This window comes from Culex pipiens, chromosome 2 (genome assembly GCF_016801865.2).
Source record: "Culex pipiens pallens isolate TS chromosome 2, TS_CPP_V2, whole genome shotgun sequence".
Classification (NCBI taxonomy): Eukaryota; Metazoa; Arthropoda; class Insecta; order Diptera; family Culicidae; genus Culex; species Culex pipiens.
Genome location: NC_068938.1, coordinates 65,035,101 through 65,053,379, shown reverse-complemented (window position 1 = coordinate 65,053,379; position 18,279 = coordinate 65,035,101). Strand labels below are relative to the sequence as shown.

The following is an 18,279-nucleotide window of genomic DNA, read 5'->3' as shown; positions in this document are numbered from 1 at the left end:
GAAATGAAAATGGTTTGACTGAGCTTTTGTTTTACTTTACAACAGAAACCACTTTAGTTTATGCTGAAGCCAGAACGACAAAGAGAGCACTTAGGGTCCATTTGCACTAAAAGTGCAACTGTAAAACGCGTGTAAATGGGCTGTGGTGAATTCGCTTTTGCCGTGGTGAGTTTCTCATAATTCAAATTGCCCGTTTGATTGTAGTTTGGCAATTTTTGAATGAGATTTTTCCTGTTTGTCTGTGATTTAACAAACTGAAAGAAAGTTCCCTGAAGATAACCATCAAAATTTGGAAATGTTGTTGATAAACAACAAATTATAAACAACTTCTTCAAACTACAAAGGCACGTAACATCTTGCCTAACGAATAATTACCGACATTTATCGAATCCCTCGCTTTGACTGATGATCATCCCACTTTGCTACAAATGTGAAACGTTCTGATCCCCATTCCCCGCAAGACAAATCACCCGGAGCGTATTTTCCCCCGAAGCTCCAAATTACGGAGAAAGCTTATCCCGCTTCTCACGTCGCTTTTCCGAAAGCTTTCGGGCACGAGGCGCCCGAAACTCTAATTGATTTATTAGAACAACTTTTATCCGTTTGGGTTAATTCCCGGCCAAGTGATCTGGCAATGTAACAATAAATTTTTCTTCACCAGTCGTTCCGGGGAGTGTGGGAAAACTGGGAATTGGATCGATTTCCCCCCTCAACAGAGACAGTCTGACGCTGTGAGTTTGGCGGGAAAAGAAACGGGAGTTTCCCGCCGTGCTCTACTTTATTCTGTGGGGCAGTGAGCCAACTGCACAAGCGTAAAATCCGGGATGAAATGTAATCCTTTTTCCGGTGGAAAATTTTGTACAGTTCCTGTTTTTTTTCTTTTGTTTGGTGAAACTAGGGAGGTTTACAAAAAAGATATTTAAAGACTTAAAATTATTTTCCTACTCTTTTTTGCTTGTTTTTTTTGTGTTGAATTTTAGGTGTTCAAATAAAATCTTTTTGTTTGCTATTTTTTAAAGCAAAAAAAAAAAAACACCTCATCCTCCAAGAACATCTAGCAATATGGTTGCACTTGCAACTGAAGAACCCTTTTCGTCCTGCTTCAACAATGAGACACTTACAAGGGCCCGGCCAGGACAGTGCTGTATTACTGCGACGCGCGTAAACCCCCACCCTCCGCCCCTCCCAATTCGTGACGTTCTTAGCCAGGGTTGATGAAGTGATGGAGCGGAGTGACGACGCTTTCAATTGTCACGTTAAATGAGGGTGTTTTCCGAAAGTACTTTATCGCGTTCGGGGAGGATTAAGAAATAATTGCTGCTGCTGCTGTTGTGTCAGGTTGACGACGTCAGCCGGGCTGTAGGTCATTGGGAGATTTGTGAAAGGAGTTTTGCCGAGATCTCATCAGCTGTAATTATATTGATTGACTGTTTGTTAAAGTTTCACTTGAGAACTCGTCTGTCTTGATTAATCCAGAGTGCATCCAATCATTGAAATTGAAAACATGAATTAAAAAAATCGTGTAATACTGTGATATTTAATTGCAATTTTGCGTTCAATAAAGCTTCCGAATCAAATTATAATTTCCATTTAAACTGTCAGTAGTGTGTGATGTTTGAAAAAACAAAACAAAGTATCACAACTAAGCCAATCTAAGCTGAGAAGGATCAAAACGGAATATCGAATATTCAAGACACATATCATTTGAAGCACTAAATTTACATTTTTGAAAAGGGATTAAAAAATATAACAATTCACGTTTAAAATTAAACAAAATTCGTAAAATTATTCAAGAAACAGCTGACAAATTGACGGTATCTTTGTCCTATTTAATTTTGAATTTTGGCATCAATTTAATGATGGTTGATAAAGCTCAAGGACATGACATGTTGTGTAGATAAGTTTGTATAAAAAGTTGACCTTCAGTCAAGAATTTTTCCTGCGCTTGCCATTAAAATGAACCTCTTTTCCCTATTATTTTATGCCACCCAAAAATAATGTTAGAACGTTTTCAAAATTGTAGATCCACATTTCCGTACAAAAAAAATCGTCCATGTATTCGCTAAACTTCCAATATTTTTGAATGACCCCTTATCAGGGTAGCATTTTCATTGATTAACATAACCCGTTGATAAAGTGTGGATCTATACGGAATATCGGCCTTTTTTTAGAGAATCTGTAATCAAAATGAGTATACTGAAGATTGAATGTTAACCTTTTTTTGGGGTCAAACGAGGCTAGAACCCATTTTTGAATCTTTATATACAAAACATATTTTTGAGTCTAATCTCAATCCAGGACTTTCCTGCTCAAAAAAGAATATGTTATAAACATATAATTCATAAAATCAACTTTAAACGGTCCATTCATAAACAACCCTGTTAACAAATTCAAAAAGTGCCATTAGACACACAGAAAAAAAATGATTAATATTCATCAGGAAATCGTGACAGATTTTGTGTAAAAAAATGTGTAATATTACATCAAGAATTTGTGGATGTTCATTAATTTCTGCTGAATTTTCATCAGGTTCACATTTTTAAAGTACAATTAATCATAAAAAGAGGTAATATTCAACCAACCAAAATTTCAACCTTTTAAGATTATTTTTTTTGTACAGACGCAAATATCTTTTTTTTTTTTATTCTAAAAAATGGCCCAAAACAGAGGGTGAAAATCTTGTTTTTTCAATAAGGATTCTGATGTAGGGGAAATATACCCATTTTAATCACTCTAAGCCGTTCGACCAATTCTCATCACTTTTGCCGTTTTCCGCTATTAAATCAACATTTTCAGCTGTATCAACAATGAAGAGTTGCTTGCTCACTTTTATTTGATCTATTTATGATTTTTGAACAGTCAAAAACACTTTATGAAAGTTGTAATTCATGTTCAAAGTGCTGATAGGCCGATAATAGAAATAGGCTTAAAAAGGGTATAAAAACCACCATAAAAACTCACAATTATGTTTCGAAACTAAGGCCTATGCTTATTTTGTTTCCCTTCCTCCTCAACTTTTTCCAAAAAAATCAGAGAAAAATAATAATTAAAAATACTTTTTTTTTAAGAATTCAGTGTAATTTCGCATATTTTGATTGGGGATCATCCATAAACCACGTGGTCACTTTTTGGAAATCTCAACCCCCCCCCCCCTTCGTGGACAATTGTCCATACAAAAAAATGTTTTTTGTATGGAGCGTGGACAGCCCCCACCCCCCTCCCCCCTAAGGTGTCCATGTGGTTTATGGATGGTCTTTTATAGTTTAACTGCAAAAAAGTATAAGCGTAATTCCATCTTAATCGTTCACAAAAAAGTGCAAAATTGAAATAAACATTTTATAATCAAGCTCAAGTTTTTCAAGCTTTTGATGAATGCTTTATTTTCAGTTCACGAGATATTGCATTTTTAATTTTAGGGATTTATAAATCCTTAAAATTATCCGAAACAGAAAAAAAAGTTTAATTTTGGTTGTTTGAATATTACCTCCTTTTTGAGTAATATTACTTTGAAAATGTGTAAAACCCACCACTATTTTTGTAAAAAACTAAAGATAAATCAATTATCATTTATTTTTTTCACGTTATTGCTAGTGCAATACACATTTTAATGCATCTTTCCTCTTAGAATTTGGGACGCCCTTACCAACTCAGTAGATCTCACTCAGATCTAGAGGGTGACGATTCTCGAGATTTTCAATTTCCCGGGAATCAATTTGGCCATTTCCCGGGAAGTTGTTTAGTTGTTTAGTTGTTTAGTTTGTTTAGACTATACCAATAGTGGCAATAACTTTAAAGAGAAATAACGAATAAAACACAAATTTAACTTATTTTTTCGTTTTTTAAGGTGAACTGTACATATTAATTGAAGAAATATTTACGTTTATCAGGAAAACCCGAATCTCCACAATTGGCCGACATTTACTTTACAAATATTGCCAGAGTTTTTTTTTCTAAAATATAATTTAATTTTGAGGTTGACGTGAAATACAAAATAACTAATTTTTTACATCAAAAAAGGAAATAACCTTGATACAGCGAAATTAACTCATATATACAACAATTGCCCACGAAAATTTTTGTAATTAAAAGACGCAGCTTTTGGTACCCAGACATGTATAGGCCATCGCTGAAATTTTGAAGTTATCGCAGTTTTAGTGAAAAAAGTTGATTTTTTGCCAATTTCGTCATTCTCCGGTTTTTGCGCGCGGCGCGTCGGAAAACACGGATTTTATTTTCAAAAAATCATATCTCGGAATCCTGTTAATGAACTTCTCTCATTTTTTGATATGTTATGTAAAAATGTCCGGGGAATCCGATAAAAATATTTCCAGACATAGGCTCTTTGGTCCAGACACCGTCAAAACGGCATTTTAAAGTTTCATACGCCTTTTTCATATGTTAGATTTATGAAACTTCTTACAATTTTTCTTTGAAAGGCCAACTTATCACCTTTCATTTGCGTATTAGACAATTGAAATCGGTTAAAATGGCGAGGAGTTATGATTTTTCGAAAAAGAAAATGTTTTTGCGAAAATCGACTAAAATGGCAATTTTTTAGACCACCCTAACACGCCGTAGGTCACCCTAGTGGCCAAACAAAAAAATACGGGTCTAGTTATTATTTCGGCCAGGGAACCCCCAGAAAAATTTTGAGCCCGATCCGAGGACTTTTGTTTTTTTTTCCATGCTGTTTTCGTGGGGAATTGCTGTATAGATAGATTTCATGTCTAGGGTGTAACTGCTAAGTATGCTTTAAGGTAAATTTTGGGGTCCACATTTTTTTGGCTTCTCTAAATATGATTTATAATTATTGGATTTTTTGACAAGGTGAAATTTTCACTTTCTGAAGAAGAAGAAGATAAGAGAATAAATGGTTTAAGAAAAATTGGAACTTGAACATCGAACATTGAACATCCAATGTTCTAAACAATTTAGAATTTTCCAAAAAAAATCTTATTATTTTATATAATTTTGCTTCGATATACAGAAGTTAAAAATTTCTCGGGAGTCTCGAGCGGATTTCCCGGGAATCGAGAGGTCAAAAAATGGTCGTTTTCCCGGGAAATCCCGCTCGTCACCCTCTACTCAGATCTCACTTTCAGAGAGAGCAAGTGTAAAAAAAGTACTTGATCAACATAAATAAAAATAATCTAGAATTAAAAAAAAAACACATTGAATCATTAGGAAGGGGGTTATTTTTTAGCCAGAAATAAAATTTTCTAAAAATAAATGTTTGCAAATAGTTTTGCACGGGTGTGACATGCATTTTAAACCCATTTTTCTTTGATATTATTCTGTGCAAGGTTTGCAAAAAAAAAAAACAGTTCGTTTGTAACGGTATGTCCACGCATCCTTACTCCCTTGTACATTCTGTGGAATGTGATCCATTCAATGACCGCTGCAACCCAAACTCGGTCAAATAATTATGTAAGAACTGATATTTGAAGTCCTTCAATGTGATTTTTCAACAGTTTATACAATTGCTACACAGAAAAAAATATTCCTGTAAATTTACATTATTTATCATGTACCAAAAGGTATCATGATAAATGATGTATATTTACATTAGGTTCATTGAAAATTTACATTAGATTCATTGGAAATTTACATTAGTTTTGAAAATTTACATTAGTTTTGGAATTTACATTACTTTTGGAAATTACATTAGTTCAAATCAACTAATTCTGATTGGCAAATGGGAATGAGAAGCTTGACTTGGATTGCAGTAGGAAAAGGGTGTGGCCTATGTTCTATTTTAAAATGAGTAAAGCGGGCAGCAAAAGGAAATTATGATTTTAAAAAGTTGTTTCACAGGTAGGGGACGACGCTTTCTCGTCGACGGCCAAGTGGAATAACGCTGGACAGGAATCGAACGGACGACGGGTAGAATGTTCGGTGTTACTGCTGCTACCCGTTGCCGACTGAGCCATCTTCGCATTTTATAAACGAGCGGCTAAAGCATCAACTTGTTCAGGTCGAGGCTCAGGCAGTGGGCCAGCGAAGTATGAGAGCGATAGAAAGAGAACCAAATATAACTATTTTTAGTTCGGTTAGTTTTGAAGTCAACGTTTGGCAGAAATACATTGGATATATGATTTACATCAAATAGGAATATACAGGAAGCCAAACACGGGTAGAAATTCATCAGATTTGAGTTTCCATGCTCAACGTTTCCATGAGATTCATGATTTCCATTAGATTTAGATTTACATTGGAGTGACTTCCATGACTTTTTACTCTTTACATCATATTTCAATATTACATTGAGTGAGTTTACATAAGAAACATTAATTACATTCTGTGTAAATTTACATATTTTTTTCTGTGTAGGTTTTTTTCAAATTTCCTTTTCCAGTTTCCTTTCAGTTTGTTTGATTTGGTTCTATCGCTTGTTCTCGATCTGACACAAGAGTCAAAAGGCTACTCAATAAAGAAGCTCTGAACAGACCTCTCCCTCCGTTTCGATTGGTGAATCCCGGGCGGAAGCTCGGGGAGAACTCCGTCCGTATAGTTTCCGTTTCACTTACGTGCCACACATAAAATATGTATATTTTATGCTCGCATCGTCGCTTTTCCTCACATTTCCGTCCTTTTTCCGTCGGCGGACTCATTTGTATGCTGAATAAATTACAACAGCACATTATGAACGCGGGAAGCGCTTTTGGGCGCATGTTTCCTCAGTCAATTCTGGACGGAATTCGGTTCAAGGTTCCTTCTGCTGGATGGTTTCGAGTGAGAAAAACTGAAATGCATTGTTCTGTTGGGAAAATTGTGGTATGCAATTACTTCTGGAGAGCATGTAAAATGCACAAACTTTCTTTGTGTCTGCTGGAGGAATTGCATTCTGGCGTTGAGAAAAGCCACACTTCGAAAAATAAGGCATATTTGAATCAACAAAACGTTTTGTTGATTTGAAAATCATAATTTTTGTTGAATCAACGCTAAACGTCAAAGCAGCTTTTTCAAAACAACAAAAGACTTTTGTTGAATCGAGAAAATCAAGGTTTGTTTCAAACCAAAATCAGCGTTGATTATATTCAACAAAAATTTTGTTGATTCAAACCTCGTACAGGCTGATTCTACAAAACTTTTTTCTGCGTGCATGTGAATGGGTTTCATGTCTGGACTCTTTGGTTCATTTCTGCTTGAATTAATTTTAATTTAACAATAGAAGAGATTTTTTTTCTATAAGAGAGTGTTATGCTCATTTGACCGACCTTTTTAATGAATTGAAATTTCTGTATAACTTTATTTTCGGATTAAAAGGTTCTTTTCCCAAACAGACCTTCTTGGAACCCCAAAACGAAAAAGAACTTCCCACCCTTTCCCCTCGCAAAACGTCAACATAATTTTCCATTGTTACATATTTAATTCCACTTTCCGCAATTATCAATCACAATGCAACTGTAACGGCTTACGACCCATAAAGCTTTCCCCACTTCTTTTGTGTGTGTGATTTTTCTGCCTTGTTTTCTCCTGCGGCTGTCGTCGGCAACAATGCCTTCCTCACAAAGAAAATGTTTTCCACTCCACAGCTCTGTGAGTGTGAGGGAAGGTGTGCTTTAAACCCTTTTCACCTGGCATTGTCGGGTGCTGGCGTACCTATACCGCAAAACATAAAATGAGCTTATTTCCTGGGCCGAGGGGTCACAACTAAGTGGGGGTGTGCCAGGGGCCAGGCGGCACAATTTCCTGTTTTTGGAGCGAAATTTATTTTCAATAAAAAGTTGTGCAAACACAAATACCTCGGAAAAAGGACGCTAGGGCACTCCACGGGTGAGGGGAGGGTGTCCTTTGCGGAACTCTTGGGCTAGAAACAGAACGTCAAACACATAAATTAGAGCTGCAAATATGTGGAATTTGGACATGAGCTCATACAGAAATGTGCACAGGATCAAACAGCATATGCCGGCAAGCTACAATTTTAGAGTTTGAATAAACTTGGGTACTTGGGACGTAACTTTAATATTGATGTAATTATTTATAAATAAGTACGAGTCGTACAGTAGCACTTTCAAAAGTTTTGGATAGATTTGGAAGCAACATAGTTTTGCAATTGAGCTACTCTCTACAAAAGCGGCCGATTTCGACCATTTTTATTTTTTGTATTTTTTGATTTGGCTCAAACTTTGTGGGGGGCTTCCCTATGACCAAAGAAGCTATTTTGTGTCATTGGTTCACCCATACAAGTCTCCATACAATTTTGGTAGCTGTCCATACAAAACTGGTACGTACATATTCAAACAGCTGTAACTTTTGAGTGAATTTTTTGATCAATTTGGTGTCTTCGGCAAAGTTGTAGGTATTGTTGAGGACTATTGAGAAAAAAATAGATACACGGAAAAAAATTGCAGAATTTTTAATAAACTTTTTTTTTCACAAAAACTCAATTTCCCAAAATATGTATTTTTTGATTTTCGAGATTTTTTGATATGTTTCAGGGGACAAAAATCCGCAACTTTTGAGCCATAGAAAAACATGGTCAAAAAATCTGCCGCCGAGTTATAAATTTTTGAAAAAAATGTGATTTTTGGAAAAAGAAATTAAAGATTCATGCAAAAACAAATTTGACGTTATTTTTAAATTCAAAATTGAATTTGCAATCGAAAAGTACTTAACAGATTTTTTGATAAAGGGCTCTCTTTTCAAGATATACACGGAGAAAAAAGTGTTCCCAAAATCGTGAACAAGCGTTCATGAAAATGTGAACCACGAACAAAGTGTTCAAATTTCATAGTACGTTTTCCAAAATCGTACCATGGGATTTGAACACTTTGTTCGAGGTTCCCATTTTCATGAACACTTGTTCACGATTTTGGGAACTCTTTTTTCTCCGTGTAGCCAACGAAAGTTTGATTTTCGTGAAATATTTGCAGTTTTTCAATTTAAAAAAATAGTGAACATGAGTGATCATTTCAAAATATAAAATTGTCAAAGACACATTGAAGATTTGACCTCTGGTTGCTGAGATAGAGCCGTTTTAAGAAAAAGAAACCCGAAAATTGAAGTTTTCTAAATCGCACCAAAACAACCCAACATTTTCTAATGTCGATATCTCAGCAACTAATTTCATTGTTAAAATATGAATCCGATCTTTTTGAAAAAATATTTTTAATTTTTTTAAATCAAGACTAGCATTTTGAATGAGCTTATATTCAATGTTTGGCCATTTTAAAATGTTAGCCTTGATTTAAAAAATTTCAAAATATTTTTTTGGAAAAGATCGAAAAATTTCAAGAAACTATTTTTTTAACATATTTTAACATTGAAAGTCGGACCATAAGTTGCTGAGATATCGTAATTAGGAAAATGGAGGGTTGTTTCGGTGAGATTTAGAAAACTTCAATTTTCGTGTTTCTTTTTCTTAAAGTGGCTCTTTCTCAGCAACCCGAGGTCCAATCTTCAATGTGTCTTTGACAATTTCAGTGCAAATTTTCTGAACTTTAAAAAAAAATGTTTTAGAAATGGTCACTCATGGTCACTTTTTTTAACAATCGAAAAACTGCAAACATTTCACTGAAATCAAACTTTCGGTGGCTATATCTTGAAAACAGAGCCCTTTATCAAAAAATCTGTAAAGTACTTTTCGATTGCAAATTCAATTATTAAAAAATAACGTCAAATTTGTTTTTGCATAAAACTTTGATTTTATCCAAAAATCTCCTTTTTTCAAAAATTCATAACTCGGCGGCCAATTTTTGACCATGTTTCTCTATGGATCAAAAGTTTTTGTCCCATAAAACATATAAAAAATCTCGAAAATCAAAACATATATATTTTGTATGTGGCAGTGCGTGGCCGAATGGTTACGCTGTCCGCTTTGTAAGCGGATGATTCTGGGTTCGATTCCCATCTGCTGCAACCTTCCATCGGATGAGGAAGTCAAATGTCGGTCCCGGCCTTGATTGTTAGGCTGTTAAGTCATTCCAGGTGTAGGAGTTGTCTCCATGCCATAAGTACAAACAACACACCAAACCAAACCTACTCCGGTGGAATCACTGGCGGCGGTTGGACTCGCAATCCAAAGGTCGTCAGTTCAAACACTGGGTGGAAGGTTCCTTGGAGTAGAAAGAGGTTTGGGTGCTCTCCTCATTCAAGCCTTCGGACTCCTAGGTTCGAGCAGAAACTTGCAATAGAGACCACAAAAGACCCGGGGGTCGTTAATGTGGATGGTTTGATTTTTTTGATTGATATTTTGTATTACATTACGTATTTTGGGAAATTGAGATTTAGTGAAAAAAAGTTGATAAAAAAATACATTTTTTCCGTGTACCTATTTTTTTCTCAAAAGTCCTCAACAATACCTACAACTTTGCCGAAGACAAATTGATCAGAAAATTCACTCAAAAGTTACAGCTGTTTGAAGATTTACATACCATTTTTGTATGGACAGCTGCCAATGTTGTATGGAGACTTGTATGGGTGAACCAATCACACAAAATATCTTATTTGGTCATATGGAAGGACCCCAACAAAGTTTGAGCCAAATCAAAAAATACAAAAAATAAAAATGGTCGAAATCGACCGATTTCATAGAGAGTTGCTCAGTTGAAAATATATAGGAACTAGAAAACGTGGGAATGTTTGGATGGGACTTTAAAAACTTCAATTGTCTTGTTTCTTTTTCTTTTATTCGCAACCAGATGTCCAATGTTCAATGCCTCTTAGGCAATTTTATTGAAAATTTTCTGAACTTTGTGGAAAACATATTTTCAGTAATGGACAATCATGGACACTATTTAAAAAAAATCGAAAACGTGAGTTTTTAGTTAAAATTAAATTTTAACTGTCTATATCGTGAATACGGTAAACTTTATTAAAAAATCTGTAAAGTACCATTCGATTGCAAATTTGAGTTTACATTCAAAACTGTGATTTTTTTTTTCTTCCAAAAGTCATAACTTGGCGACAAAATTTTTGTACAAGAGCTGTGGTTTTCTGGCCCCTAATAAATATTAAAAAAATCATAGAATATTTACATAAAATATTTTTTGGAAATTGTTTTTTTTTGTGAAAATGGTAATTTAAAAATCGGTAATTGTGATGAATAGTCCTCATCAATATCTACAATTTGCCGAAGAATTTATATCGATCAGAAAATCAACAGTTGGCAAAATTGTATGAAGACTTTTATGAGTAAACCAATGACACAAAATGGCTTCTTCGATCGTTGTGAAGGCCCGTCGAATTCGGCCAATTTCGTAGAGAATTGTTCAAAAGTAACATTGAAAACTAATAACATCTTTTGTGAGATTTTGACCATAAAACAAAATTTGGTTTGCCATGGCACCGAGTTACTTTCATTGTTTTTTTCTTTTCCAAAAATTAACAAAAATTAACAGAAAAAACATTATTTATTTTACCTGAAATTTGATCCCAGAATGAGATTCTTTATTATATGTACCTGGAAACAAATCTTAGCAATCAGTTGCTCAAAGACACACATCAATCGAACAAGTTTTTGTCTGCTTCATCCAAATTAATAGCATTTACGGAACCAATCCTGAAGTAGTTTGATTGTAAAATTTTCTTACCTTGTTGTAAATCCATTTGAAGGCAATACTTTTGTAGTTGAATCAAAAGTGATATCGGTAGTTTCCATTGTTTTAAAGTGACCAAAAATTTTTTAACAAACATCTCGATACATCAAACTGTGGTTGATGTGAACTGTTAAAAGTACCCAAAATATTAAAAATTTGAAAAAAAAAATCAGGTGTGCCCCTTTTTTACTGTTAACAACTAATACCACATTAGCTTACATCAACTACCATCGCTGTGGAATTAGTGCAGGCTCTACAACCCTACTGGTTTTTACAATCTACATGACGGGTGACAATCTGGCGATTACATCCGAAAGCTACAACGTTTGCGGTGTGTTCACATTTTCGGTGTGCCGACTTGGTTGAGCTTCCTCCCTCCCAAGGGGAAAGGACACCAAAATTTACGACTCAAGCTGTAGGTGGAAACAGGGATTTACTACGCCAAGCTGCTGTTGGTTACGCAAGTAGCAGTTTCATTTTTTGCGAAATACATTGTTGACTTTCCGGCGACTTTCTACGTAGCTAGTCCACAACATCTAGCCCCAGAATCGGTCCGCCGCCGACGAGGTGGGTTTCTGCCAAAAGACGAGCAGCTAATATCGAACACAATGAGCAGCGAATTTTCCGTACGGCAAAAAAGCTTATAGAAAACGATTTTCCACAGACCTATCGGACACGTGCACGTTTGACGACTTGGGCGGCGTCAGATCTTGTGCGAACGGAATCGCATCGTACCTGGGACGATGAATCGGGCTAAAACGAGTCGTAGAAAGAGCGATAAGATAATACACCGTGGAAATTATAGACGGAGAATGCGATGCAATCAAGGACAGGGTACTGTTATTTAAACGAGACACAATTCAGATAGAGCTAAAGAAGGGTGACCAATCGGGCTTAATCTGATGTGGAGGTCGATGAGAAAATGTTTAGACCAACTAGCGTGAATAGATTAGAAATTGAAGTTTAAATCGTTTACCTTGCACAATTTGACAGGATAAGTTGGACAATTTAGACAATTTAGGTTTTTAAAGAATGTTTTCTTATGTAGTGAATTCTTCTGAAGTAGGTTTATTTGTTGTCTTCTAACAGATCATATAGAACACAACATTTCAAAACATAAAATAAAATACTTGAAAATTTTCTATTCTTGAAGAAATCATGTTCTAAAACAGTTTCCAATATATTTGCACAGAATGCTCTTCATAAGCAAACGTTGTTCCAAAAAGTTTTGAAACAAAATTGTCCAACTTTTTGCAGCTTATCCCCAGCCCAAAAACTCTCTCGCAGACAAACAAACAAACAATTATAATTGTCTCTCGCCTAGTAATTACCGTCAAGCTGCCACAGCAGCACAAACTGGAAACAATTTTCCGCTTGCTAATCCTGGCATTTTTCAGCAGAGTAGCAAAAAAAAAAATAATAATAAAAGAACCAACAAAATTTTTGCTCACTCCTGCGTCCCTCCTTGCTTCGGCTTTCCATGTCACGTAGGGTTCTGCTTTTCAGTACAGAAACTTTTAATTAATCTGGCTGCACGCTGCTGCGTTGTATTTTACTAACATATTTTCTTTAAATCTGAGAAATGCGCGCAAAACGTCTACAACTTTTCGCAAATAGCTGTTTCGCTACTTTTTCATTGGGTGAGGAGCAAATTGTAAATACACGAGAAGAGCTTTCTTGCTTTGTGGAGCATTTGTTCTGGATAGTGGTGAATCGGGTAGACTGTTTTTGACTCAACTCTGTTGAAAAGATTTTTTCTGTGTGCTCACATTCAAATGAAATGGGAAAGATAGAACTTGATTAAATGCAATTTAATCAGAATACGATTCAATTCCGAACGGTGTCTTCTATTGGCAGTTGCAGGGAAAGCTTCGCCGAAAGCGCTGCTTTGTCTTGGATCGTCTATCGGAAAGGATCCGTGGGCAATAAAATTCAATCAAATTTGGAAGAATTCTTATATTTCACCGTTTTGGTTGATATGGTATTCCAGATTGAAATTGATAAACCTTTCGGCAATGGTGCTAGGCAGCTAGGGACAGTTGAATGGATTAGGGAGAACTTCAAAAATAATAATATCGCACTTTAAGTTTAATTTTCGTATTATCGTTTAGTTCTAAATATCATTTTATTTGAAAAAAGCGAAAAAATGTGTTCAATAAAGTGTTAGTTATTGAGTTGCAAACTCTTCTCTCTGAAAAAAGTGAGAAATGGTGAAACATGATGAGGATTTTGATGAATTGCTCTTTTATTAGCTAGTAGATTACATTATTCTTAAGTTTTTTTTATATCTTACCATGACATTGGGTCAGGGTCATCTGCAAAATATGACAGTGTCTGGAGTTTTACCCGCTAAATTTCTCGCGAAAATCGCAATTTTTTTTAAAGCTTTTATTACTAAATATTTGATCGGTTAACTCTATGCTCTGCTCATACTTTATCAAATATTTTGATGAACTTTAGTTTTTCATTTATTTATCTTTATAAAAATCTGGGTAAGTTTTACTCAAATTTGGGAGATTTTATTAGAATGAAATTGATCCGGAAAGTAGGTTTTGAGTAGGTTTTGATTTGACGAAATTTTAAATTTTAAATGAACTTAGTCCATCGATTCCATTTTGCATCAATGTTTGTCGAATTGATAAGTCTTAAGCTTTTTTGAAACGTTAGACGTGATTTTGGAATTCTGGCTCATTTTCTCTACACAGTAAAAAATCATGGTAATATTACAGCTGAGAAGGTGTACATCTTTTATGTTTTCTGGTGTAATTTCAGTTTAATTTAGGTTTTTTTACCATTCGAATCCTGGGCTTCAATAGGTAGCACTTTGATATATTTACCTTTCTTAATTGAAATTCTTTGGAAAAACCATATCACGGCAACCAAAGATCAGCAGATCACTCAGATCAAAAATGTCAGAAAAAGAAAATTGTAGAATATTTTCCAAGCTATTTCAAAATTTAAAAAAATGAAAAAGTATAAAAAAAATTTCCTAAAATAGAAGTTTATGCAACAAGTGGCAAAAAGAGGATTTTTCAGCACGAGTCGTACAAGTCGGTGAACCTCGTTGGATAAATACGACGAGTGCTAAAAAAAATAGTTTTGCAACGAGTTCCATACGACATTTTAAGCATTTCAGAAAAATAGGGGTCGTGCATAAACCACGTGGTCTTTTTTTGGAGAATTTTTGCCCCCCCCCCTCCCCCCTCATGGTTTTTCGTGGTTTCACGCCAACCCCCCCCCCCCCCCCCCTATATGACCACGTGGCTTTTTCCTCCCAGGCGAAACATCTTCAAAAAAAAAACAAAATTAGTTTAGATTTCAAAAATGTTTATCCACAAATTATATGCTGTCAGTGCTTTGGGTCAAAAAACGATATTACTGTTGTTATTTTAACACAATAAAAACATTTCAAATTATATCGAAATAAACAATGTTGAGAAATGTTCCTAAATGATTTACCAACATTTTCCCAGAAGTTAAGTATAATCACACCGTTCATAAATGCAAATCGTTTTAAAATTTACCCAATCTCACCCCTTAGAGGGGGTGACATTGGGTCAAAAAGAAAACATTTTAATTTGTGTATGTGCTGTAAAACCATTAAAACTAATTTAATAATATAAAAAAACAGAAATTCACTTAAAAGTGTGCAAAAAGTATTAAATAACATAGTTTAAGGTAAATAATAACAGAATAACAATTTAGTGAAATGGTACAGAAAGTAAAAAAAAAACTCTCAACAAAACAAGAAACTAAGTAAATCATATGTATTCAAAATTATGGAATTGCAGTGCAATTAATTGCATCTAGAATAAATATGCTTTAAGAATTAAAGCTACTTTGTTATATAATCAGCATTCATGATTGAATGAAAATGCGCTTTTAAATATCTTCATTTTTTTAAATTATTAAATAAAAGAAAAGTTTTGCTTCAGGAAAAAATATTTTTATATTATTTTAAGGAAATTATCTAATTATGAAAGCTAATATTTATGTTAATATTAATTTTATTCCTAACATTCATAAAAATCCAATCTAAAGCTACTTTTCTTTTAAATTAAGCATGATTGATTCCAATGATTCAGTGTGTCCAAAAAAAGTCGAGTTGTGTAATTTATTTCTGCAACTATTTTTAAAAAAGGTACCTAAAAATTGCTATAACTTGAAAACGGTGCACTTTATGAAAATTTCACTGTACTTTTTGATTGCAAATTCGATTTTACATCGAAAAATAAACTTAAATTTTTTTTGCGATAGATATTTCGATTCTTTTAAATCAGTTTTGATTTAAAAATTCATAACTCAAACAAAGATTTTTTGCCCTGGAAATTTCTGAAAAGTTGACAAAATTAAAAAAAATCAAAAACCTGTTTTAGTGACAAAATGTGAAACTAAAAATCAGCAAAATAAATAACCTCCGCGGAATTTCGGGCGATTTTTTTACAAGAGCAAACAAAAGTTGGAACGACATTTTTGATCGCAAAAATTACAGATTTGATCAAATCGAGCTATGCAAAGTTTTAAGATCATCTAAACATCCTTATAATTCACTCAAAAAAAATGTCCCGGTTGGTTGAGTTATGCCCGAGAACCAGCGAGTTGAAAATACCGTTCCATCTTTCTAAGGAGTTTTATTTATGTTGATCTTTAACGGCATTGTTTTGAAATTTTCTTTCACATATTAATAACGGCATTTGAAAATTAAGTGACTCTTTTAAACTCAAATTATTTTTATGTGTCTTTATATTTGCGTGGTTTTATTTGAGGTATGAAGTTGAAGCTATAGGAAATTTTCTCAGCTTAACCCTCTTATACCCAAATCTTTTTTTCAAATTTTTTTATTTTTCCCGTGTTCAGGAGGTCATTTGAGCAACTTTTCATTTCATTTTATTAGGTAATGCTTTAACAATTACATTGGTGCAGTTGTTATCCTGAGCTGAGATATGGACTACCTTTCAACAGCTGATTTGTTCAAAATGGGGAGAGAGTTTACTGGTACTAAGGAGAACGAATTAGACAGAGAAGGAAAAAAAAAATGCAAAAATAACCTTCGAAATAGCTAATAGATGTGGGATAGTTAGAGGAAAGGAGGCATTACTTAATCTAATATCACAGCTCAAGGGGACAACCGCTGCAGTTGAGCAACTTTTGTTCTACAAAAAACTTTACTTCTCTTGTTTTATGTTTTTCTTGTTTAATTTTAAGTATTTTAGTTTGCATTTATCTTGTTTAGTTTATGTATGTTTTTGGTAGTATTTGGCCTATTCTACCACCTTCTATCATTACATTTTGCCTATCTAATTTTTTCATGTTTTTACTTTTTCATTTTTTGCTTGTTTTTCACATTTTCTGCTACAAAATAGCACCATTTTCATTTAAATTTTAACAAAAATGCGTAGAGGCATAGTCTGGGTTGGTTAAAAATTGATTTTTGGCGATTTTTTAAATCGAATCCCGTCTATAGGCGGGGTTGGGTTGTGGAGGGTTAAAGGAAAGGACAGTACTACGTGTATTTTATGAAATGTTATGTAATATAACAATCCGAATTGTGTAACCCATGGAATAAGGAATACCTTTTAGACCAAAATATTCATCCAATTTTTTGGTGAATCTTAAAGTATGTATCGTTCGTTTTTTCCGTGACTGGGTATTTTTTAATGTTAGACGTTTCTCTTGCAAATGTAGTAGTGAAACTGAAATTTCACGCGAAAATCCTGAAATTTGGTTTTTGAGTTTCTTTTTATTAAAAAAATCTTGCATGAGAGAGGAGAGAAAAGATAACTTGAGTTTGTTTTAAGTGTCAAAAGGAAATCTTTCGATAAAGATTCTTCGATTACTTATAGGACCAATAATCACCGTAGCTAAGATCTAAGATTTTGAAAATATATTTCTATATCTACTTTCAATGCAAATTTGCAAGCACATTTTTAGCTACAAGATACCATTAACATAAAAAAGAAATTTTGTTTGCATTTTGGTATGTATTTTTACACCCAGAACTGGGCATCGGCATACGAGAGGATAAAGAGCACGATTCGGTAGTAAAATGGTACTGTGTGCGGACGGAGAGGATAAATCCCGAAATTACCGAGAGTACTTTACTCATGGGTTCATCCGGGTTCGCAACGACTGATTATTTTTAATCTTTCTGGTTTTGGCGAGCAGTCTTGTCGAAAAAGAAAAACAGGTTCATCTTCATAAAAAGTTCATCTATCAAAAAAAAAAAGTACTGGTACCGAGATTCGAACCCAAGACCTTCGGCATATTGAACCGTGCCTTTGCCGTATGGGCCACCATGGTTCGGTGACTAAGTGGCGGTCATTTGTCCATATAAGCCACTCAATTGGATGAACTGTTCCAATGAACGAATGAACACGCGAGAGGACTATACCAACTATACTCTCTCAAAATAGCACTTTCCTCACGTTTCTTTTCGTGAGGACTATCCCTTCGTTCACTAACTTTGGGTGTAGGGTATATTAACTTTGGATACTGTCACTTTATTTTTAAACAGCTTTTAAACTTTTGTAAGAAGGAATTACATGAGTATTAAAAAGTGTTCATTCAATATCAGGCTCAAAGTATTGATATGAATCTGCTGATATACATAATTAAATATTGAATTGGAAAATATTGTGTCATTGAAATATAAGCAATAATTCTAAACACAACAGTTGTATGATTTTAAAGTGTAACAAAAAATGTATGCATATAAGTAAACTTAATGCGCGTATTTTTT

At 34.3% G+C, this 18,279-nt stretch overlaps 1 protein-coding gene across 11 annotated transcripts in view; it reads right to left on the bottom strand.

Annotated features, from left to right (window-relative positions):
• The window catches only part of LOC120418411 (dual specificity calcium/calmodulin-dependent 3',5'-cyclic nucleotide phosphodiesterase 1A-like), a 673,125-nt gene that overhangs the window by 61,665 nt on the left and 593,181 nt on the right, over nt 1-18,279 (bottom strand). For 9 of the 11 annotated variants that reach the window (XM_052707729.1, XM_052707732.1, XM_052707722.1 and 6 more), the window contains one exon: nt 12,207-12,293. The exons of the other annotated variants lie outside the window; for them this stretch is intronic. In XM_052707729.1, the coding sequence (XP_052563689.1) occupies nt 12,207-12,293 (87 nt within the window). The remainder of the gene's footprint in view (nt 1-12,206; nt 12,294-18,279) is intronic. 11 annotated transcript variants of the gene reach the window in all.